Genomic DNA, 21,269 nt, shown 5'->3' with positions numbered 1-21,269 from the left:
GACTCCAAGGGTGACACAAGGCAAATACCAGACGAATCCAAAACATCTTGTTCCAAAAAGCAAGGAAAAGCTCAAAGAATGATGATGCACAGCAGCCAGCTTTAATGAACTCCCATTGGTCAAATGGAGGGCAAACTGAGGATCTAAGTAAATGATGATAGTAATAAATTATAAACCATTGAATGAAATAGGAAAACAAGAGCCCATGCTTATGTAAGCAAATAAAAAGAGAAATGGGGCCTGGCGCGGTGGCTCACGCCTGTAATCCCAGCACTTTGGGAGGTCAAGGAGCGTGGATCATGAGGTCAAAAGAGCCACACCATCCTGACCAACATGGTGAAATCCTGTCTCTACTAAAAATACAAAAATTAGTTGGGCATGGTGGCACGCACCTGTAATCCCAGCTACTCGGGAGGTTGAGGCAGGAGAATTGATTGAACCTGGGAGGCAGATGTTGCAGTGAGCCAAGATTGTGCCACTGCACTCCAGCCTGGCGACAGAGCAAGGCTCCATTTCAAAAAATAAATAAATAAATAATAAAGAAAGAAAAGAAAAAAAAGAAATGGAAAGTTTGAAGGGATGGAATATTAACATGGTTTCAAAATACCTCTCCACAAAATAATGTTAACAATGGGTGGCTTGACTCACACCAACAGTATCATGTGATGGATATGACTGTCATCAATAAAAGGACAAGCTGATAGGATTCAATGAGAACAATGCAACATCACTTTTGTGTTATTTCTCCCAAAGATGCCTGAATTTAATCCTAAACCACAACTGAGGAACGTTATACAAAGTAATTGGCTTGTAATTTAGAAAAGCGTGAAAGTCATAAAAGACAAGGAAAGACTTAAGAAAACTAAAGAGACATGAAAACCAAATGTAATTGTGATTCTAAATTAGATCCTTTTGGCAGAAGGGGTATTATTGAGACTAAAGGAAAAACCAATGGGGCCTCAAAATTAGGTGGTTGCAATGCATCAATGTAATCTCCTCATTTTAATGGCTGTGTTGTGTTTAGGCAGGAGAATGTCCTTGTTTGTAGGAAATATCCATTAATATATTCTGGTGCAGTGAGGCATCTGGTTAGCAACTTAGTCTCAAATGGGTCTGAAGTAAAGTTCTTTGTATTGTACCTTCAACTCTTCTGTAAACGCGTGTGTTTTAAATTTTTTAAAAAGGAAAAAAGTAAGTAAATTTCATTTAATAATTTCAGGAGATTTTTTACTTGTGTGTGTGTGGTTTTTTTAAGTTTAAGACAAATTTTATTTGTAGTCATGGACATTTTTTTCTTTTTGAAAGTAGTGAACGATTTAGCATACTGTTAATATACAATTTAATCTTACATTTACAAAATGAAATATTTTCCCTCTAACTTCTTCAGTTGAAGATAGAATTATTTATAATCCCTTAATTCACATCCACAATTCTTAATTGTGTTTCTTTTGAAAAGGATAAAAGTCAATACATAAAAGCTAGGCAAGTATTAAACATTTATAGAAGACTCTTTTAAATTAGTCTGTTTTAATTTGGATCTGGAGGTTTGTCTTTTCATAAGCAAATTAGGTGCATCTATAATATCATACATAGTTTAAAACATTTATCATTTGTATGTTTGGTTTTGTCTCAAAGTACAGATAACTTTAGCACTGGGAAGAAATGACGCAATTGACAGATGTATTAGCATTTAAAAAATATTTTCTTGCTTGGGAATACCAACTGTGGAACTGATGTCAAAACAAAATTGAAAAATGTGATGGATGGAACAATGGGACCTATAGTCTCAAAAACCTTCTTTTTCTTTTTATCAACTTCTTATAATTTTAGAAAATGTTTAATTCTTAATACCTTGAACTCCGATCATATATATTAAACATTCAGTACAGTTTTTATTATAAGTATATATTAACATATTATTTAAAATATTTAAATACTTACCTGGCAGGGGAGATACCATGATCACAAAGGTGGTTTTCCCAGGGCGAGGCTTATCCATTGCACTCCGGATGTGCTGACCCCTGCGATTTCCCCAAATGTGGGAAACTCGACTGCATAATTTGTGGTAGTGGGGGACTGCGTTCGCGCTTTCCCCTGGCTTTTCGTGGTATCAAAAAATAAAAACGCGGAAAAAAAATATTTAAAACCATCAGTGAAAAGAAGGAGGGAAGGTAAATTATTTGATTACGACTGAAAAAATAATTCTAATAATTTATATATACATCCCTATAGTAAATATTTATTAATATTCCTCATCATTGAAGTATTTTCAACTTAAGACTGCTCTCTGCTGTAGTTAAATTGAATATATTTTAATAGAAAGGTTAAAGTCAGTTTGTTCTTTTTTTACATTATCATAAATTGTTTACACTGTACTTTTATTTATTTATTTTTTTGAGACAGAGTTTCACTCTTGTTACCCAGGCTGGGGTGCAATGGCACGATCGCGGCTCACTTTAACCTCCCTCAGCCTCCTGAGTAGCTGGGACTACAGGCATGTGCCACCATGCCCAGCTAATTTTTTTGTATTTTTCGTAGAGATGGGGTTTCACCATGTTGACCAGAATGGTCTCGATCTCTTGACCTTGTGATCCAGCCGCCTCGGCCTCCAAAAGTGCTGGGATTACAGGCATAAACCACCGCGCCCGGCCTACACTGTACTTTCTATAGCATCTTTTTAATTCATAAAAATTATGACTCAATCTACAGCATTAATCACAATCGTCATTAAATGAATATTTGCATAACAATTGACCCTATTTTTCCCTGGATAGTTTGAGTATTCCATAATAATAGAGACTATTGACTTGTCCGTATTCTATTTCTATCTCTTAGCACATTTTGACAGATCACTTTCTCATGCGTTTTAAATGTTTTATTGTGAGCTCATCTTTTGGGCAAGGGGCAGTTATAGAAGTGCAGAGTGGTTTTGGTTCGCTTCTGACAGGCACCCTAGTGGATTACAGGTCTGAGATCTACTTTTATATTAACGTCACAGCTTGGGAATTCTATACCTGCTATTTAATGTAAATTTGTACCCAAGTCTGCTCATGAGACAGGCTTGGAATTTTTCATTTCTCATAAGAGCTTATCATTGTTTTCACTTTTACAGGGACACATTGTTTTAGTCCTTTCCTTACGCTAAGTGGAGCTTTCTAACCTCCCTTTCACTCACAATGTAGCATTGTGAAAGTCCCAGATTTTCCAGCTTTTAACCTAGGCCTTTTCTCAGGTCTCTTTCTTGGAATTCAAACCCCAGACCCAAGCTCCTAGTTAGATGTCAGAGAAAAGTTCCCCTCTCACCCTAATTTCCCTCTAACCCTAATTTCCAGGACATCTTAGCCTCAACTTTTACACTTCCTGCTCTGGCTTTCAGTTTCCTCTTCTTTCCTTGCTCCTAGAAATTCCTCTTTCTTTCTTTTGACTGAAGCTATGTGTTTAAACTGGCATGAGCAATAGTTGAAATCATGGATGACTCCATTGGAAAGAAGAATGTGTCAGGAGGGGAGGAAATTGACACTTTCCGGAGTCAGGCACTTTTATACCCTGGACATTCCCCAAACCCTGGGAGATGGGGCTGTTTATTTGGCTTCAGGATTGTAATAGCAGTTTCAATTAGGATCCTCCTGAATGAGCTGTATTGGGAGGCATTCTGTATTTGGTAGCATTCTAATGATTATAAGTTATGAAAGCCTCTTAGAATTAATTGGCTAAACCAAAGAAGAGGATTTATCTTAGGCTTATTTGGTGTCTCACAGATCCAAAGGGCAGGAAAGCAGGCAGGTGCTAGGAAGACTAGAATTTGGAGGTAGAAGGCTGGTGGGAATTAATGGCAGAGAACAAGCTTAATCAAGGGCATCAAGGTACATAGATGAGATGCAGGATGGCTCTGATCTTTGCTTCCGAATCAGGATCTTGTGAAACCCTTATCCAGTTAAGGCAAATGGGATCATTTATCCTCTCCTGTTATCTTTCCCATTTGGGGGAGACTGTGATTCCCTCTGTGTCTCTCACTGCTTCTGTTTCCTGCTTTTTTTTTTTTTTTTTTTTTTTTACCTAGGAATGGTTGGTTCCTCACATTAACCTTTGTTACTCATTGTAGACAGATTGTCTTTCCCTGGTTATTTTTTGTCTCTGTTTATCCCCTCTTCCTCTAGGAAGGCCCAGTTGAGTTTGCAAGAGTTTAACTTCCTTCTTAATTTAGTCATTTTTCATCTATATTTTTTGTAGTTTCAGTAATCTTTGCTGGATTTGCTTTTAGTTTCTCTTTGTTTTCTGGCCATGATCTTTTTCTAACTTTCTCTTCTAGACCTCCTCTGTGAAGTCTCCCATAGTGAGAAATATGAGATCAGTAGTTTCTGGAGCTGCCAAAAGCTTTCACGTTCAAGTAAATCTTGTCTACCATTATCCTCCTGAGTTGGCTAATTCCCACACAAAAGGTGTTCTCCTACCATATCCGCATCTAACCAAGCTTGTACTCTATTATGGGTTGTCCAGCTCCCATTTAAATATTTTTCATTTTTGCTATGTCTTCCCTTTTTCCTAATTCCACAAATTTTCTACTATATTATATATACAATACTTATGTACCCACCTATAATATCTGCATCAGGCTGAAACTTGATGCTTAAGAAATCATGGAAAATTTGGAATTGATTTTCCATATCTTACCCTGTCCAATATGTCCAGATTTTCAATAGCTGCTTGGTATCGTTGCTCAACCTTATTTATTTATTTATTTATTTATTTTTTGAGACAGCATCTTGCTTTGTCACATAAGCTGGAGTGCAGTGGTGTGGTCACAGCTCACTTCATTCCTGGGCTCCAGCGATCCTCCCACCTCAGCCTCCTAAGTAGCTGAAACCACAGTGTGCCACCACGCCTGGCTAATTTTTGCATTTTTGGTAGAGATGGGGTTTTGCCATGTTGCCCAGGCAGGTCTTGAACTCCTGAGCTCAAATGATCCACACTCCTTGGCCTCTCAAAATGCTGGGATTACAGGTGTGAGCCACTGTGCCTGGCCAGTTGTCCAGTCTTTTAGGCATGATTTCTCAGTTGTTCTTAGAATCAAATGTCTATCCACAGCCTTTCAAAAACTGCCTTTTAGTAATTTCTCAGTCCTTGACTTTTTCAGAACAGTTAATTCGTTTGTTTTCTGAGATCTTGTATTTCTTCCTTTGTTTGATTTCTTTCGGTTCTGGCCATACTTTATTGCCTAGTAACTCTCAGATGCATCTCTTCCTTTCCAACAAACTCTTTAAGCATATTAGACCTGGCTACAACTCTCTGCTCGTCTGTATCTATTCATATAGACCTTCAGAGTCCCACTTTTTCCTTTTCATATGCTCAGCCAATCTACTCAAAACTCGACCTTTCTCTTAAGGAAACCTATCTCTTCCTCTAATTTAGTAGTTTAGTCAACTCTTTTTTTCTGAAAATAAGACTGAACTATGTTTTTCAAACATTTTCAGATATTTTTTGATCTCCTGAGATAAACAGTTTGTAGAAACAGGATGTTTAATGCACAGGCCTTTGAATTGCCTTTTTAGTCTTTGCATTTGCAATAAAAAATTTTATTGAGTTGTGGTCCTACTTCACCCCAAGAAGAAGGAATACATGATGATAATGTTTTCAAATGAAATCTGCCACTTGCGGAAGGATAAATCTACAGCTGAATCCATGAATTAGGTCTATAAAATCTAGCACCAGCGTCAGAGATTATTTATCAAATCCAGAGTGAACTTACAGTCACGTGATAGAGCGTGGCTAGAACCTGTGAGCAAACTCTGTGCATCTTAAGGATTGAGACCTTCCCTGGACTGTTTCTTTCCACAGCCCAGAATGTAGCTTAAAATAAAATAAGGAGGAATGAGATTTGGGGTAGCCTTTCTTCAAGTCAATACTTATCTTAAGATTGGCACAAATAGTCAAAACTAGAAGCTCACATCTACTTCTTGAGAATCAAAGGATCTCAGCTGTTTTGTAGTTTCCAGAAAGCACCTTTCGTCCTGTTCACCTCCAGAAGCTAAAAACTTGATCCTACCTCAGCCACAGCTGAAACACTGGGCCTGTTTTTTTGAGATAACTTACTTAGGCTGCAGAGATTGTCCAAAGTCTAAAATCCTACATGGACCATGTTTGGTATGGGTCCACCAAGGCTTAAAGCCTCATGCTCTGCCAGACCAAGAAATAATCACTCCACGTGTATTGCTCCCCCTGAATACCACTCCATACTGTCTCAAGACTCCTGGTTCAAGAGTAGTAGATGTGAGGTTTTAAAGGACTTCGTACATTCTATCATTTCTTTTTGATTGCTATTTAATTGATGTTGACATTAAAATTCTGTGTTCTTTTTGTTCCAGGTAGGGTGATGGTCACACACACTTAAGAGACATAATGGTTATTTTTTAAAAAATGTACCATACCTCTGTGGTAAAAAGGCATAAGCCTTGGTATTTACCTAAAGACCTAGTGTTAGTTAATGCTTATAGGAAGTGGAAACAGTTTGCTTCCTTAGGGCTGTGCCTTGTATCCAGAGAGCCAAGCTGACCACCCCATATTACTCAATCAATGATTGCTGAATGGCCCAAGTGGTTCTCAACTAGGGAAGGTAGTATTCTAAAGAACATTTGGAAATAAAGTTGGAACTATTTGTTGGTCATGATGTGTGTGTGTGTGTGTGTGTGTGTGTGTGTGTGTGTACACACATATGTGCTATGTTTGGCATTTATTAGGTGGTGGACCAGGGATTCCAAATGTCCGGCAATATGTGAGAGAGCATATCAGTGAAAAATTGGATACAAGGGCTCTGAATACAAGGCACAACCCTCCTCCTTCAACCAACAGACATGCGCTTTGAGGCTCATTGGAATGAATGCTCAAGAAATATTGTTGTTCTGGTGCAAAAGTTCACTCTGCACCTATGGATAATTTGTTGTTGTGATTTTTAGATGTCTGCATTACTGTCCTAGTCACAGGCTATTGAAGTCTCCTGTGAAGTTGTAGATCTTCTTGGAGGTAGGCTGTTAACTCCCTGAGGACAGGGACTACGTTTTCTCCATCTCTATAGTACTATAACACAGAATAGATGTTACATAAGCGTTTGTGGAGTAAACCAATTTAGTGAGATTTTAACATGTCACATAGATGTGTTTTGTAATGGAAACTTCAATATAGAATTTCTCATTTTTCAACTAGAATATTCATGGTAATATAGCAAAACATATGACAAATGTTAAGTTTGGAATTCATCTTTTGCTTTAGGTATTCAGAAAGAAATTACTGCTTCATCTAATGCATAACATCATTACTTGTATTTTTTCACTGCAGGATTCCTTTCAGCAGGTAGGTTTAGTAGGTTAATTGTTTTCGACATCTGTTTATGTTTTTCTTTACATCGAAATGCCTGAAATGAATTGTTGTAGAGCAGAAAATCCATTTTGTCTTGTGTGCTTTCCCTGATTATTTTCAGCTGTTGAAAGTCAGTATTTTAATTCTCTATTCACTTTGACAATCTGTTTCAATTTTTAAAAGTCACAACATTTCCATTGTTACAGGATCAGTGAGTCAGTTAAGTTTCTAAGATTTGCATGGATTCGAGAGCCTCCTTAGCGCTAAATGAAATGTAGATTTGGCTTTGTTTTCAATGTTAGACTCTTTGGATTTTGACACAGCTTTCTTAGAAATATAGTTACAAATAATCAAGATATGAAATTTAAAATATTTTTATAAATAAATTTCAAATATTTAATTTCGAGGAATGGATAACCCAACTCTCTTCCCCCTCCGAGTCATCTCTATTGTTTTAAAAAATACAGACTGAAAAATGACCTTTAAGACTCTCTAATATATGTAGAAAGAGTTCTGATATTGTATCTATCTTAAAAGGAAACTTTATTACTTTAAAGTTTGTGTCTTTTATAAAATGATAGTATTGGCAAGTTTGAGATTGAGGGCAAAGTAATCTCTAAAAAGGACACAGAATCCTATTTATCTATCTTGTCTTGATAATAAAGAACCTACTGTTTCTTCCCAAGATCATCTTCTGTAACTATTACAGAAATATGACCCTCCCACCATGCTCTGAAGAAAACGGTTTACCTAAAAGGCTAAACAATTCTCCTATTGCCTCTGAAGATATCTCCTCATTTAAATAAAGATAAATAACTTTCCTCTAGGGAAACTAAATTGAGTAAACTCTGAGCTGTGCGTTTAAAAAAAATCAGGATTCTTGAGCTTTGTGAACTTGAAAGAAACTTTTTTTTTCATTTTTCTTTTGCTTTATTACTTTCACTTTACTTTTGAAAATGTTTGTGGTTGGAGAAAGACCTTTTTATGCCTTATTTACAGATACGGTGATACGGTTAAGATGAGAAGATGACTTTACAAGGTCACCTAGATTTTCAGTGGCAGAGACAATATTGTACAAGTTGCCTTTGAAACATTCCAGTCTTCTCTCTCACAGTTCAGAAATCAACTAAGCAATACCATCCTCAAAACAGAAATGCTAATGTGATATGCTGCCTGAATATTGGATTATTATTATCTAGTCTTCTTGATAGGATACATATTTTGTTGGCATTTGGTCTCAATATTGAACCTATATTCTGGGATATGTGAATCTGAAATTTGGGAGAGGACTATCTGGTGCTGTTATTTTGTTAATTTTCAAAGGAAAAATGTGGGCAGGGTTGGCTTGCAGAACCATGTGTTCTGGTGTGAACTGAGTAATTTCATTTTGAGAGAGTACATGAGTTATTTGAACTTCGTATGCTTCAATTAAATGCCAGAAAATGGGATGAAAAGACTTACTGGAAACCAGATGCTTGTTCTTTATGCCTCCTGGAATATTAAAAACAAACATCATAACAAAAGATATTTGGGTTTGGAATAATTCACTGATGGATGAGTTTGGAGGCATTTTACTTATTGGGTGAGTGAGAGCTATTACTGTAGAAAATTGACAGATGTGGCTTGAGAAGTATCTATATTATTAATCTGTTACTCAACAAATCTACTTTGAATTCATGTAAAGGTCACTTTCACAATTTTTAAAGAGTAGAAGCATCTAGCACTGGCCATTTTTCATCTTAAATGAGGGGGTAACAATTGACTTCTTTTGCTCTATAGACAGAGAGTGGACATGTGTTGGAAAAACCATCTCTAAGACTGAAAAAAGAACACCAATCTCATTTTGGAATAATGATTGTGCAGGACAAACTTCCAAGTTGGATATCTAGCAGCAAGTAGAGTCTCAGTGTCTGCGTTTCTTTAGGTTCATGAGTATATTAATATGTGATAGCTTAATGTCCCCACAGTGTTTAGAGGGAGCTTCTGTGTCTTGTTTAGGACACACCAGTAGGAGTGACTTTATTATCCTTGAAGCTGGTCCTTGCTTTGCTGAAATAGAAGAGTACATTTGCAGCTTATCGTCTTCCTACCTAAAGAATTGAGGTACTAAATTTGTCTCAAACCAACACGTAGTATTGATTTTGAATGATTTTTTAAAAGTTTTTTTTAAACATTGTAAGCAAATATTTTGTGATAAGACAAATGGTCATTGAATTCTGCCATAATTTTATATCCAATCCCATCTATTAAAATGAACATTCTGTCCAGGCATGGTGGCTCATACCTGTAATCCCAGCACTCTGGGAGGCTTAGGCGGGTGGATCACTTGAGGTCGGGAGTTTGAGACCAGCCTGGCCAACATGGGGAAACCCCAACTCTTTTAAAAATGCAGAATTAGCTAGGCATAGTGGCACATGCCTGTAGTCCCAGCTACTGGGGAGGCTGAGGCAGGAAAATCACTTGAACCCGGGAGGCAGAGGTTTCATTGAGCCAAGATCGTGCCATTGCACTCATTCCAGCCTAGGAAACAAAAGCAAAACTTCATCTCAAAAATAAATAAATAAATACATACATACATACATACATAAAAAATAAAAGAACACTCTAATTTTGGTTTGTGAACAGTTTGGCATTTTGGCTTGGTAATATAAACTTCAAAGCAATAAATAGAATTTTAACTAAATCCACCAGACTGGCATATAAATTAGGATAACCTCTGGTGAGTATTGTTTGTGCATCTAAAGTTCAGGCTGTGCTGACTAACCATCTTGTATTAACTAAGTGTCCATAATTTTCTAATTTTAATTAAGAACATTTTAGAATTTAATTTTGGTAAGAATAATTTTGGTATCTAATAAAACCCGTGATATAAGTCACATTACACAGATAGAATTAATCTTCCCTTTTCAAAAATATTCTGCTAATCAGAAATGGTTTAAATGCTGCCTCAAGTTTGCCTGATCTTTGATGGCAATTCAAACAAATCTTATTTGAAGTAAAAATATCAACATATCTCCATGTCTGATGCTGTACCTTAAGAAATAACAAGCTGATGTTAGTCTCTTTGTAGACAATTTCTCTGAGTGCATATTATTGCTTTCAGAGCTAAAGACAGCGTATGTTTGTCAAAAGCTTGGAATGGTCAAGGAATAGGTTTTGTTTTGTTTTGGTTTTAAATTAGGTTTGGGGAGAAATAAATAAGCAAGGACTAGGACTATGGTCTCCAAACTGCTGTTGTACTGAAGGTTGCTGCAGTGACTCAAGGGACTTTACTGGATATTTTTAATTTTTGATGCAAATGCAGCAATACTTGACATTTGCTGGTCATTGAATGAAATGCTAGCTTGAGGTAGCTCACAGTTTCAGCATTAGATTGTGCTATATTCTTTTTGATCTTGTCCTATCTCCACAAAGCTGGGTTCTTGGCGGTTTCTATGCAAAAGCTGTGCTATGAAAGAACCCATGTGGAGCAGGCAGTGAGGAGTGGTGGTATCTGATCTGATTCCAAGGTTTAAGGAGTTGTGCAGTAGTCAACAGGTGCACCCATCATATTACCATGCAATTGTGGTCACTATCTATTTTTTTACTTCTTGCCAAATACATTTTCTACTTCAAGGATTTTTGGATGATTTAGAAATAGACTTTGTAAGAAGTAGTTATTTGCATAATTCTGTACAAAATAATTTTTATTTAGAAAATTTCATTCATTCATTTATTCACTAAGTGTTTATCCACTCGCTCCTGACTGTGTTCAGGTGCTGTTCTAGATACAGGGCATTCACTGATGAGAAAAGGGCAATATTTGCATATATGGTGAGAAATACACTGAATTGGTACGATTTCTGCTATGACTGTGTTTTGAAAGAAGCAGGACTAAATTTGGACTTTCTAGCTCTAAAATCTTATGAGTATTTGTTGCATGATGCATGTTGCAGTACTATTTCAGCTTGACTGTTTCTGAAACTAGTGTTTTCCTTTCTCCTAATGTAGCAAATATAGTATGTATGTATGTATGCATGTATGTATGTATGTATTGGACTCGGGGTCTCACTCTGTTTCCCAGACTGGAGTGCAGTGATGTGATCCTGGCTCTCAGCAAGTCTCATGGGTTTAAGCAGTCTTCCATCTCTGCCTCCCAAGTAGCTGGGACTGCAGGAGAGCCCCACCATGCCTGGCTAACATTATATTTTTTTTCTTTTTGTAGAGATAAGGTCTACATATCTACTATATTGTCCAGGTTGATCTTGAACTCCTGGGCTCAAGCAATGCTCCTGCCTCAGCCTCCCAAATTGCTGGTGTTATAGGTATGAGCCACTATGCCCACATATAGTCTTGATAATTTTTTTCTACTTTAAAGCTTATTTTTATCTTTCAACCTTTTCTGGAGTTACTTTGTACTACAACAACAAATAGTTTTGTCTGCCAATTTACCCCCTGTACAATTATATCATATTTTGTTAAAAGCCCTGATGGAGAGATGAAAATATTATTTTCTTTAAAGAATTTATATTTTAGTTTGATCATCATATTAAACATACAAGTTTAAAAACATGCAGATATATACTGATACACTACATCAGGGGCTCACATAATTTTTCTATAAAGGACAAGATAGCGAATACTTTAGGCTTTGAGTACCATATGATCTCTGTTGCAACTACTCAATGTTGTTGTAGTAGCAGGAAAGCAGTATAGACAGAATGTAAACAAATGAACATAGCTGTATCCAATAAAACTTTATGTACAAAAATACTCCATGTGCTGAGTTTGGTCCATGGACTATAGTTTTCTGATCTCTGCTCTATATATTTAAGATGTAAAATTTATCTCAAAAGATAGCCCAACCAATTAGAAAATAATTCTCACTTGGTTTCCTCTGGGGTGAACTCCTGGTTGTTGGCAGCTATTCCCACCTCCAAGAATTATCTGGACAAACCCACCTAAACCTGCTAGTCAGATATATCTGGTTCATTGGCTCTTTGGTAAACCCTAGCTCTGGCCTTGGGAGTAATTCTTCTGTCTGAGCAGTTGACAGGACTGTAGCTCCTTGTATTCAAATAGTTTCTGCTGGATGTGAGGGCAGTTTGGCTGCGACATCTGTCACTCCATTGACCGTCAGGGTTGATTCGGCTGATCTGGCTGGCTAGGCAGGTGTCCCTTCCTCCCTCACCACTCCATGTGTGCCCTTCCTGAAGCTATTTGCTTGGTCGAAGAGGATGACTATTCCAGATAAATGAGGACCCATCTTTGGTCAAGGGTATTCAAGTAGCTGCAATCCCCTTCTAGAACCTCCAAATATGCTTTCAAATATTCTCTGCCATTTGCAGCTGTGGAAGTGCCCTTAAGAATGTACCATGTGTTGACAGAGTCAAACGCTGCCTGAAGGTAAAAGAGAGTAAAGACTTATGTACTTGAAATATCAATGACGGTCTCCTTGACCTTCGCAAACTTGATAAAATAGACTCAAAACCTAGTACACACTGTGCAAATCTAAAGCCAAGCCCTCTCACATCCTGTGGGTACATGTTTCTCATGATCAGCTCTGGTTCCAGGCTCTGCGTTCTTGAATTAGTTCAGCTTTGGGGGCATTTTTCATGTTGTCTTTTCTCATCATCCAAAGATAATACAGCCTCTTTCTTACTCTGGCTATAGCTTGGAGAACAGGTTAGGGAGTACCTTGATAAATATAGGTAAACCAGACAGGAGGAGGCATTTGCAGTATTTCAGCTGAGACATGTGGTTTATTTTTACTAAAATGTATCATCTATGAGTTTTGTTTTGCATATTATATCCCAAGTGCCCAAACAATGCCTGACAAATATAGCTGTGAAATTACCTTTTTTTGAGATAGCAAAACCCTGGAAGAATACCAGATATGGGGATGAAAATTGTTTATTTGGTTTCAGACTTGTTGGGTTTGAGTTACTTTTGCAACATCCAACAAGAAGATGTCAAGTGGTCAGTTGCATATAATGGTCTGGAGATCAGAGGAAAGATCTATGGTTGTCATTTAAAGATGCAAGTCATCCATGAAGGGCTGCTGATTGAAGTTATATGTGTGGTGACATTGCCTGGGGAGCAAGTGAATGCGAGAACTGAGCCTCCGAAAAGAGAAAGAATGACCAGAGAAGGAGGAAAAAGAGAAGCCAAAGGAAGGAAGTGCTTCAAGAAGGAGGAACTGGCTATCTGAAATTTTGGCCTCTCAGATGACACCAAGATGGCATTAGGATTGTGTCACAATGGTACATTGTGCCAGTCAGTGTACGTTATACAAAACAACATGATAGCTTTTAAAATAATTAGTTCTTTTTTTTTTTTGAGACGGAGTCTCGCTCTGACCTCCATAAAGTACAGTGGAGCGATTTCGGATCACTACAACCTCCGCCTCCCGGGTTCAATTGATTCTCCTGCCTCAGCCTCCTGAGTAGCTGGGACTACAGCTGCACACTGTCCCACCCAGCTAATTTATTGTATTTTAGTAGAGATAGGGTTTCACCATGTTGCCTATGCTGGTCTCAAACTCCTATGCTCAAGCAATCCACTCGCCTCAGCCTCCCAAAGTGTTAGGATTATAGGCATGAGCCACCATGCCCGGCCTGTTCTTAAGACACAAGAAACAGATTTTCACTAACAGGATTAGTAAAACATAAGAACAATTGGGAGGCTAAGTTGGGTGGATTGCTCGAGCCCAAACATTTGTGACCAGCCAGAGCAACATGGTGAAATCCTGTCTCTACAAAATAATTAGCTGGGAGCAATGGATGGTGCACACCTGTTATCCCAGTCACTTAGGAGGCTGAGGCAGGAGAACCACTTGAGCCCAGGAGGCAGAGGTTGCCGTGAGCCAAGATCATGTCACTGCACTCCAGCCTGGGTAACAGAGTGAGACCCTGTCTCAAAACAAAACAAAACAGAACAAAACAATAACAAAAAAACCCTAAAACCAAAACCGAAAATAAAAACAACAAAAACATAAGAATGACATGCTTTACGAATATGTGCAGGTCCAATCAGATGTGTTGTTCCCTGCTCTAGCCATGGAATTCTGTGCCTGTGCTCGGTTTAGTTTCAAGGCTGAGGAAGGTGCTTGTGGAAGAGGGATGCCATTTGGAGAGAGGATCATTTAGAGTCCATTGAAACAAAGCTTAAGGATGATCTGGTTGTTTGTTTCACCCGGCATTTACTCAACAGTGAAGTTTGAGAGTTGCCTTGTGTTCAGAGGAACCTCCAAGGGCCTGTGTATAATGCAGCATTTGCAACAGTCCTTAGCAGCCATGAGTGCAAGAGGAAAGTTATGCAGGTTATTAAAGAAGAAAGTGCTGATGTCTCCTACATATTTCTTCCTCCTCTCCCTTTGAAAAAAGCAATCAGTTCTCTTGTCACTGAGAAAATATTTGGTCTAATCATGAGTATGGTTTTTGGAGGTCCGGTACTTCTTGATATATACTTAGCTGAGGTATCAAAATGAGCCACTATCATTTTCTCCACTGACACTTTAAGTATGAATCCTAAATGAGATATATCCGGCTCCAGAAGTCCAGATGGCAATGAGCCATTGTGAATTCATCACCAGACATTATCCCTATAATGCATCTGTGACCACCTTAGCAAGGAAGCATCTTCATTTTTGTAGAAATTAAATACATTTCATACTTTCTTACCTCTCTGTAGATATTTTGCAGCTTTTTAAAACCCATAATGGACCTTTTTGGGGATACTTTTCTCAGAATTATGGCTGATTCAGGGTTGCTCTCTCTAAAATGTCTTACATGATCTTCCAGCAAGAAATCGTATTTCTATCTTTTGAATTCTTATGTCACTTTAGCTATAAGTTTCATGGAGCTTATCATTTGCTACCTTGCAATACAGTTATGTTATTCATGTACATATCATCCTCCTACAAGACTGTGAGCTTTTGAGGGACAGTGGCTTGAAGTCATTGTCACATCCATCACTATTATTATAATTAGTAGGAGTTCAATAACAAAGTAAAATAAACAATTTGTTTCTGTCACTAACTTTGTTGGCCTGTAGTCCCACACTTTATTTATTTACTGATTTTTTTTTGTAGATAAGTGTTGTATGCAAGCCTGAAAGGGCACTGCCTATCCAATGTTAGTGTTGTAGTCCATGTGCTGTTGCAGATCTCATATTAAATTGCACCAGTGCTATGTATTCTTGAAGATCAATTATAAATTAATTATAAATGATAACACATTGGCTGATAGCTTAAACCAGGTACAGAGGAAATGGATCAGTAAGACATTAACCTAGAAAATGAAGCTCTTCTCCCGGCTGGGTGTGGTGGCTCACACCTGTAATCCTAGCACTTTGGGAGGCTGAGGTGGGTGGATCACCTGAGGTCAGGAGTTCAAGACCAGCCTGGCCATCTTGGTGAAACCCCATCTTTAAAAAAAACAAAGTAGAAAATGAAGGTCTTCTCAAGTTAACTACGTATATTATTTCAAATAAAGTCTGTCATGGAGAATTTCTAAAATTACAGAAGGTATAATCATATTAGATGGCAAACACAGTTTGCAATATGGGTTAGTGAACCCATATTCTTATGCAGGGGGAATAAAGCAGAAATGGAGAATCATGTATGTCTTGTAATTGAGAAGAACCCATCAAAGTTGCCTTTGCATCCATGGTAAATAATCAAATACTGGTCAGAAAGTCCTGAGAATATTACAGGACCATTCTGTTAGGACAACTTATTATAAGGGTCTTTCTCAAAGCTCATTGATTAAAAAAAAACTTTGGTATTTATTACAGAGGAAGAGCCAATAAAACCTGGTGATGTGTGGCATGTGGGGATGATGAAATGGGGAATCTTTGGGTTATTAGAATGGAGGAATTTCTGTAAACACAAATATGGAAGTCAGGAGAACTAGTGTGAAGATAGAGAGACAGAGATGGTTCATCTTAGTTTTGGACTTGTTGGGAAGAGGTGCTGCTAACCACCAGGCACTGGAAGTATGTGGTGTAACTCTGAAAGGAGTTCAGCATGCAGGAGAGATTCAGGAGTTAGTTACACCGAGGTTACAGTCCAAGTTCTGAAACTGTCAGAGGAAAAAATGCATCAGAAGTCCAAGAGAGAGTCATGAGAAATGCCTTCGTTAAGAAGACCAGGAGAGTTTCTTGTAGTGATTCAAAGCCCTTTTAGTACCATCTCAAATGTCGTTTGAAAATGTCATTGCTCTAAGCTAGCCATTTGTAATAAATGAATTTCCAGATACCATTTCTGGCAAGAGATTGAACTAAGCAAAATTTGAAGCATTTGAAGACAAGAACTTTATCTGAACTGTCTTTGTTGCACTTCATCATCCTCTCACGATGGATGGGCTGTAGGGGCAGCATAGACGGCTGAGGATGTCCTCAGAGTTGTTAGCGTTTAATTGGCAATCAGGGCAGACTCTTCTTTATATTTCAACCTGTCACTAAATGCATTGTCAGTAACAGTGAGGCTGGCTGAATTATTAATGACCAAAAACTTATTTTATCCAGATTCATTCAGATTTGGTTTAGACTAATGAGACAAAAAAGAATGAAGTCTGGATAATATCCTGTCTATACCTACTTACCAATTTTTTATCACTGTATTAAGGAGTCTTCACTTCTATCATAGCTCTGGACCAGGGTAAGGTTTTGTCATGGTCATTACGCCTTTGGAATCATACAAATTAACAACTATGTTTTAAAAAAGCAAAATGGGATACTGTTTAAAGTTCATATACTCCTGAAAAATGTTTCAGAAATAGATAGTTGGCTCTGTACAGTTATCTGTTCATTTATTGGCATGATTTGGTGACTAAGCTCATTTCATACCCTAAAGCACAAACAGTAAAGTCTTTTTGGAATTATGCTGTTCTAAATGAATAGCTGTTAATCTAAAATGTCATAGCATGCATTGAGTTGTTGTGCAATATTAAAACCATTTTGCATTTTCCTCCTTTACTTTAGGTCTTGGGAGCTGATGACAATAACATGGGCGATGGCTGCTCTCAGAAGCTGGCGACTTCTAACCTCCTCCGGTTCCTATTGCTGATCCTGGTTCCATGTATCTGTGCTGTCGTTCTCTTGCTGGTGATCCTGCTTTCCTATGTTGGTGGGTGAGGCCATTATTAAAGAAAAAATGAAGTTAAAATGAAAATTAGCATGACTTAGAAGAGTAATTTCTACTTAGTACTTATTTAACCTAAAGTGTCAATCAATGAGAGGATTATCTGTTGACAACTTTATGCAAATCCACAGTTTTAGCTACTCTACTGGTTATTATTAATATTAATAAATGAGTTTATGAACTTAAAATATTTAAGGAATGATTACTAGTTTGCAGGCATGTCGAAAGTCCCTGAGAACTCCAGGATAGTTAAATTAGTTCCTTAGGTGCTCACAGTTGAGAGGAAGTGATGATTATTACACAAGACAACACAAGTTTAAGAAAGAAGTGTGTACAAGGTCCTATGAGCACATTCAAGGAAAGCATCGTAGAGAGTTAATGTTTTAACTTTGGAATTAAGTTGATAGAAATTCAGGTTAGAAGACAGTAGTTCAGGAGTCACATTTGGCAGAGAAAATAACTAGTGTAAAACTATAACCCTAGGAAAGGTAAAGATAGAATTAGGAAACTGGGTGAAAATTTGGCACTGGTGGGAAATGCAGCTAGATTGATAAAATCCAAATGAAATGGGATCTTACATTTTCATGCTAAATACTAAAGGATTTGGGGCTTAGAATTCAGATCACTGGTTTTCAAACTCTATTCCATGGTAACAAGGTTCTAAGGACGAGACTGAAGGATTGCACAAATGTTTGCTTTGACTTTCATTAAAAAAAAAAAAAAAAAAAAAAAAAACCAAACAAACAGATCTTAAATACACACTCAAACTAAATACTACATACCACATTTTAACCAAGTAAAAACCAGAAACCAAGTGATATGTACTGACAGGTTAACTCGTTAGTATTTGCATCTTGCTATCTTTATTTACTTAATTTCTTTGTTTTTTAAAGGTTAGTCCAGTGAAGCAGTGAGAGAGGAGCTATCTTTTTTTAAATGAACGATACTTTAGCTTTGAAAGGTGAACTTCTTGGAAAAAGCAATAAACTATTATCACTGGAAGCTACTTAATGATATGAATCAGAATTTTTAAAAATATGTGCAATAAAATAAAATAGAGAAATATCAAAACAATGCTGATCTTTGTATTGCTGATGATTTTGAATTTTTAAATTTTGCCAAACTTCCCTATTATGTTCTTAATGGTTTATAAAGTCATATATTTATATCTTATAAAGTAAGTTCATCCCAATAAAATACAGCTCATATCTGTTTATAGATATTAGGCTTTTACATGATATTTATTTGAAAATAACATTGATCTGCTATAAAAATGACTACAAACCACTGCTATGGGTAGTGGATTACCACTGGAGGATCTTTCTAAGAAAGGAGAACTCTGATTATTTTGCATTTGCAAAAGGCAATAGAACTGGATACATTACAGAGTATGGAGGCAGAAAGAAATGAAGGCAAGGAGACTAGTTCGGAATCCTGACTCTGGTCTAAGTAAAAGGTGATGGGGATTTGAAATAAGGCATTGGGTGCATTAAAATCAATAGAAATCAAGACTGATTGATTGGATTTTGGTGTGAGGGAGAGAGAAGTCAAGGCTGGCTCCTGGATTTCTGGCTTGGGTAATCTGGTTTTAAAGATAATTTGTGGGTACATAGTGGGTGTGCATATTTATGAGGTATATTAGATACTTTCCTTTAAGCATGCAGTAAGCAATTATCTTATCATGGAAAATGGCCTATCCATCCCCTCAATCATTTATACTTTATGTTATAATTATACTCTGTTAATTATTTTTAAATGTACAATTGAACTTTTATTGTCTATGGTGACCCTGTTTGCAATCAAATAATGTCTTGTTAATTCTTTCTAACTACATATATATTTTGTACCCATTAACAATCCCCACTCTTCTCCCCTTCCCAGCCTCAGCCTTTTGTAACCATCCATCTACTCTCTGTCTCCATGAGTTCAATTGTTTTGATTTTTAGACCCTAAAATAAGTGAGAACATGTGAAATTTGTCTTTCTGTGTCTGACTTATTTCACTTAACATAGTAACCTCCATTTCCAACCATGTTGTTGCAAAATGACACCCTTGTTATGGCTGCATAGTACTCCATTGCAATGTACCATATTTTCTTTATCCAGTCATCTGTTGATGGACATTTAGGTTGCTTCCAAATATTGATGAGTGTGATCAGTGCTGCAACAAACATGGGAATGCAGACATCTCTTTGATGCACAGATTTCCTTTCTTTTGGGCATATATCCAGCAGTGGGATTGCTGGATTATATGGTAGCTCAATTTTAGTTTTTTTTGAGGGACCTCCAAACTGTACTTCATAGTGGTTGTACTAATTTACATTCCCACCAACAGTATGCAAGGGTTCCCTTTTCTCTGTATACTCGCCAGCATCTGTTATTGCTTGGCTTTTTGATATAAGCCATTTTAACAGGGGTGAGATGATATCTCATTGCAGTTTTGATTTGCATTTCTCTGATGGTCAGTGATGTTGATCACCATTTCATAGGCCTGTTTTCCATTTGTATGTCTTATTTTGAGAAATGTCTTCAAATCTTGTGCCCATTTTAATACTGGATTATTTGATTTTTTAAAAACAAAGTTGTTTGAACTGGTTATATATTCTGATTATGAATTCCTTCTCAGATGGGTGGCTTGAAATATTTTCTCCCATTCTGTGTGTTGTCTCTTCTCTTTGCTGGTTGTCTCCTTTGCTGTGCAGGAGTTTTTTAAGTTGATGTGATCCTGGCTGTTCATTTTTGCTTTGGTTGCCTGTGCTTGTGTGGTATGACTCAAGAAATTTTTGCTCAGACCAATGTCCTGAAGAGTTTCCCCAATGTTTTCTTTTAGCACTTTCATAGTTTGAAGTCTTATATTTAAGTCTTTAATCCATTTTAATTTGAGTTTTTGAATATGGCTAGAGATAGGTATCCAGTTTTATTCTTTCGCATATGGATATCCCATTTTCTGAGCACTATCTATAGAAGAGACTTTCTTTCCCCACATGTTCTTGGCAACTTTGTTGAAAATGAGGTCTCTGTAGGTGTGTGAATTTGTTTCTGGGTTCTCTATTCTGTTTCATCAGTCTGTATGTCTGTTTTTATGCCAGTATCATGCTGTTTTGATTAATATAGCTCTGCAGCATAATTTGAAGTCAGATAATGTGATTCCTCCAGTTTCATTCTTTTTGCTTAGAATAGCTTTGGCTATTCTGGGTCTTTCGTGGTTCCATATAAATTTTAGGATTTTTTTTTCTATTTCTGTGAAGAATGTCTTTCATATTTGGATAGGAATTGCATAGAATCTGCAGATTGCTTTGAGTAGCATGGAAAAGTTAACAATATTGATTCTTCCAATCCACGAGCATCAAATTCAAATATATTTCTATTTTTTGGTATCCTCTTCAATTTTTTTTTCCATCAGATTTTTAGTTCTCATTATAAAGATCTTCCACTAATTTGGTTAAATTAATTGGAAGTCTGGGCTCATTTGTGTTCATTCTTCTTGGGATGGTGTTCCAGATCTTCTCAGGGACTTGGGCCTGAGACCTAAAAACGCTGCAGTTCTTGCAGACTTGTATCCAAGGCAGTACCTTTCTTCCTGGATAAAGTCTGGAAGAATTCTCTGAATTATCAGGCAAAGACTATTGTTCTTTTCCCTTACTTTCTTCCAAACAAACAGAGTCTCTGTCTCTCCCTGTGCTGAGCCTCCTGGAACTGGGGGCAGGAGGACACAAGCACCCCTGTGGCCACCACCAGTGGCACTGTGCTGCTTCAGACTTGAAGCCAGCACGGTACTGAGTCTCACCCAAGCCCTG

The 21,269-nt window shown here is 37.3% G+C and overlaps 1 protein-coding gene and 1 non-coding gene across 5 annotated transcripts in view; both read left to right on the top strand.

Moving 5' to 3' along the window:
• CORIN (corin, serine peptidase) overlaps positions 1 to 21,269 on the top strand; it is a 275,685-nt gene that overhangs the window by 21,764 nt on the left and 232,652 nt on the right. For all 4 annotated transcript variants that reach the window (XM_010344195.3, XM_074396087.1, XM_010344197.3 and 1 more), the window contains one exon: positions 17,314 to 17,458. In XM_010344195.3, coding sequence (XP_010342497.2) covers positions 17,314 to 17,458 — 145 coding nt within the window. The remainder of the gene's footprint in view (positions 1 to 17,313; positions 17,459 to 21,269) is intronic.
• LOC120363853 (U1 spliceosomal RNA) lies at positions 1,934 to 2,097 on the top strand. Its single transcript, XR_005579280.1, has one exon. It is a non-coding gene; the product is annotated as a U1 spliceosomal RNA (small nuclear RNA).

Source organism: Saimiri boliviensis, chromosome 3, assembly GCF_048565385.1.
Source record: "Saimiri boliviensis isolate mSaiBol1 chromosome 3, mSaiBol1.pri, whole genome shotgun sequence".
Lineage (NCBI taxonomy): Eukaryota > Metazoa > Chordata > Mammalia > Primates > Cebidae > Saimiri > Saimiri boliviensis.
Note: the sequence above shows the minus strand (reverse complement) of the source record. Positions and strands in the feature narration are given on the sequence as shown.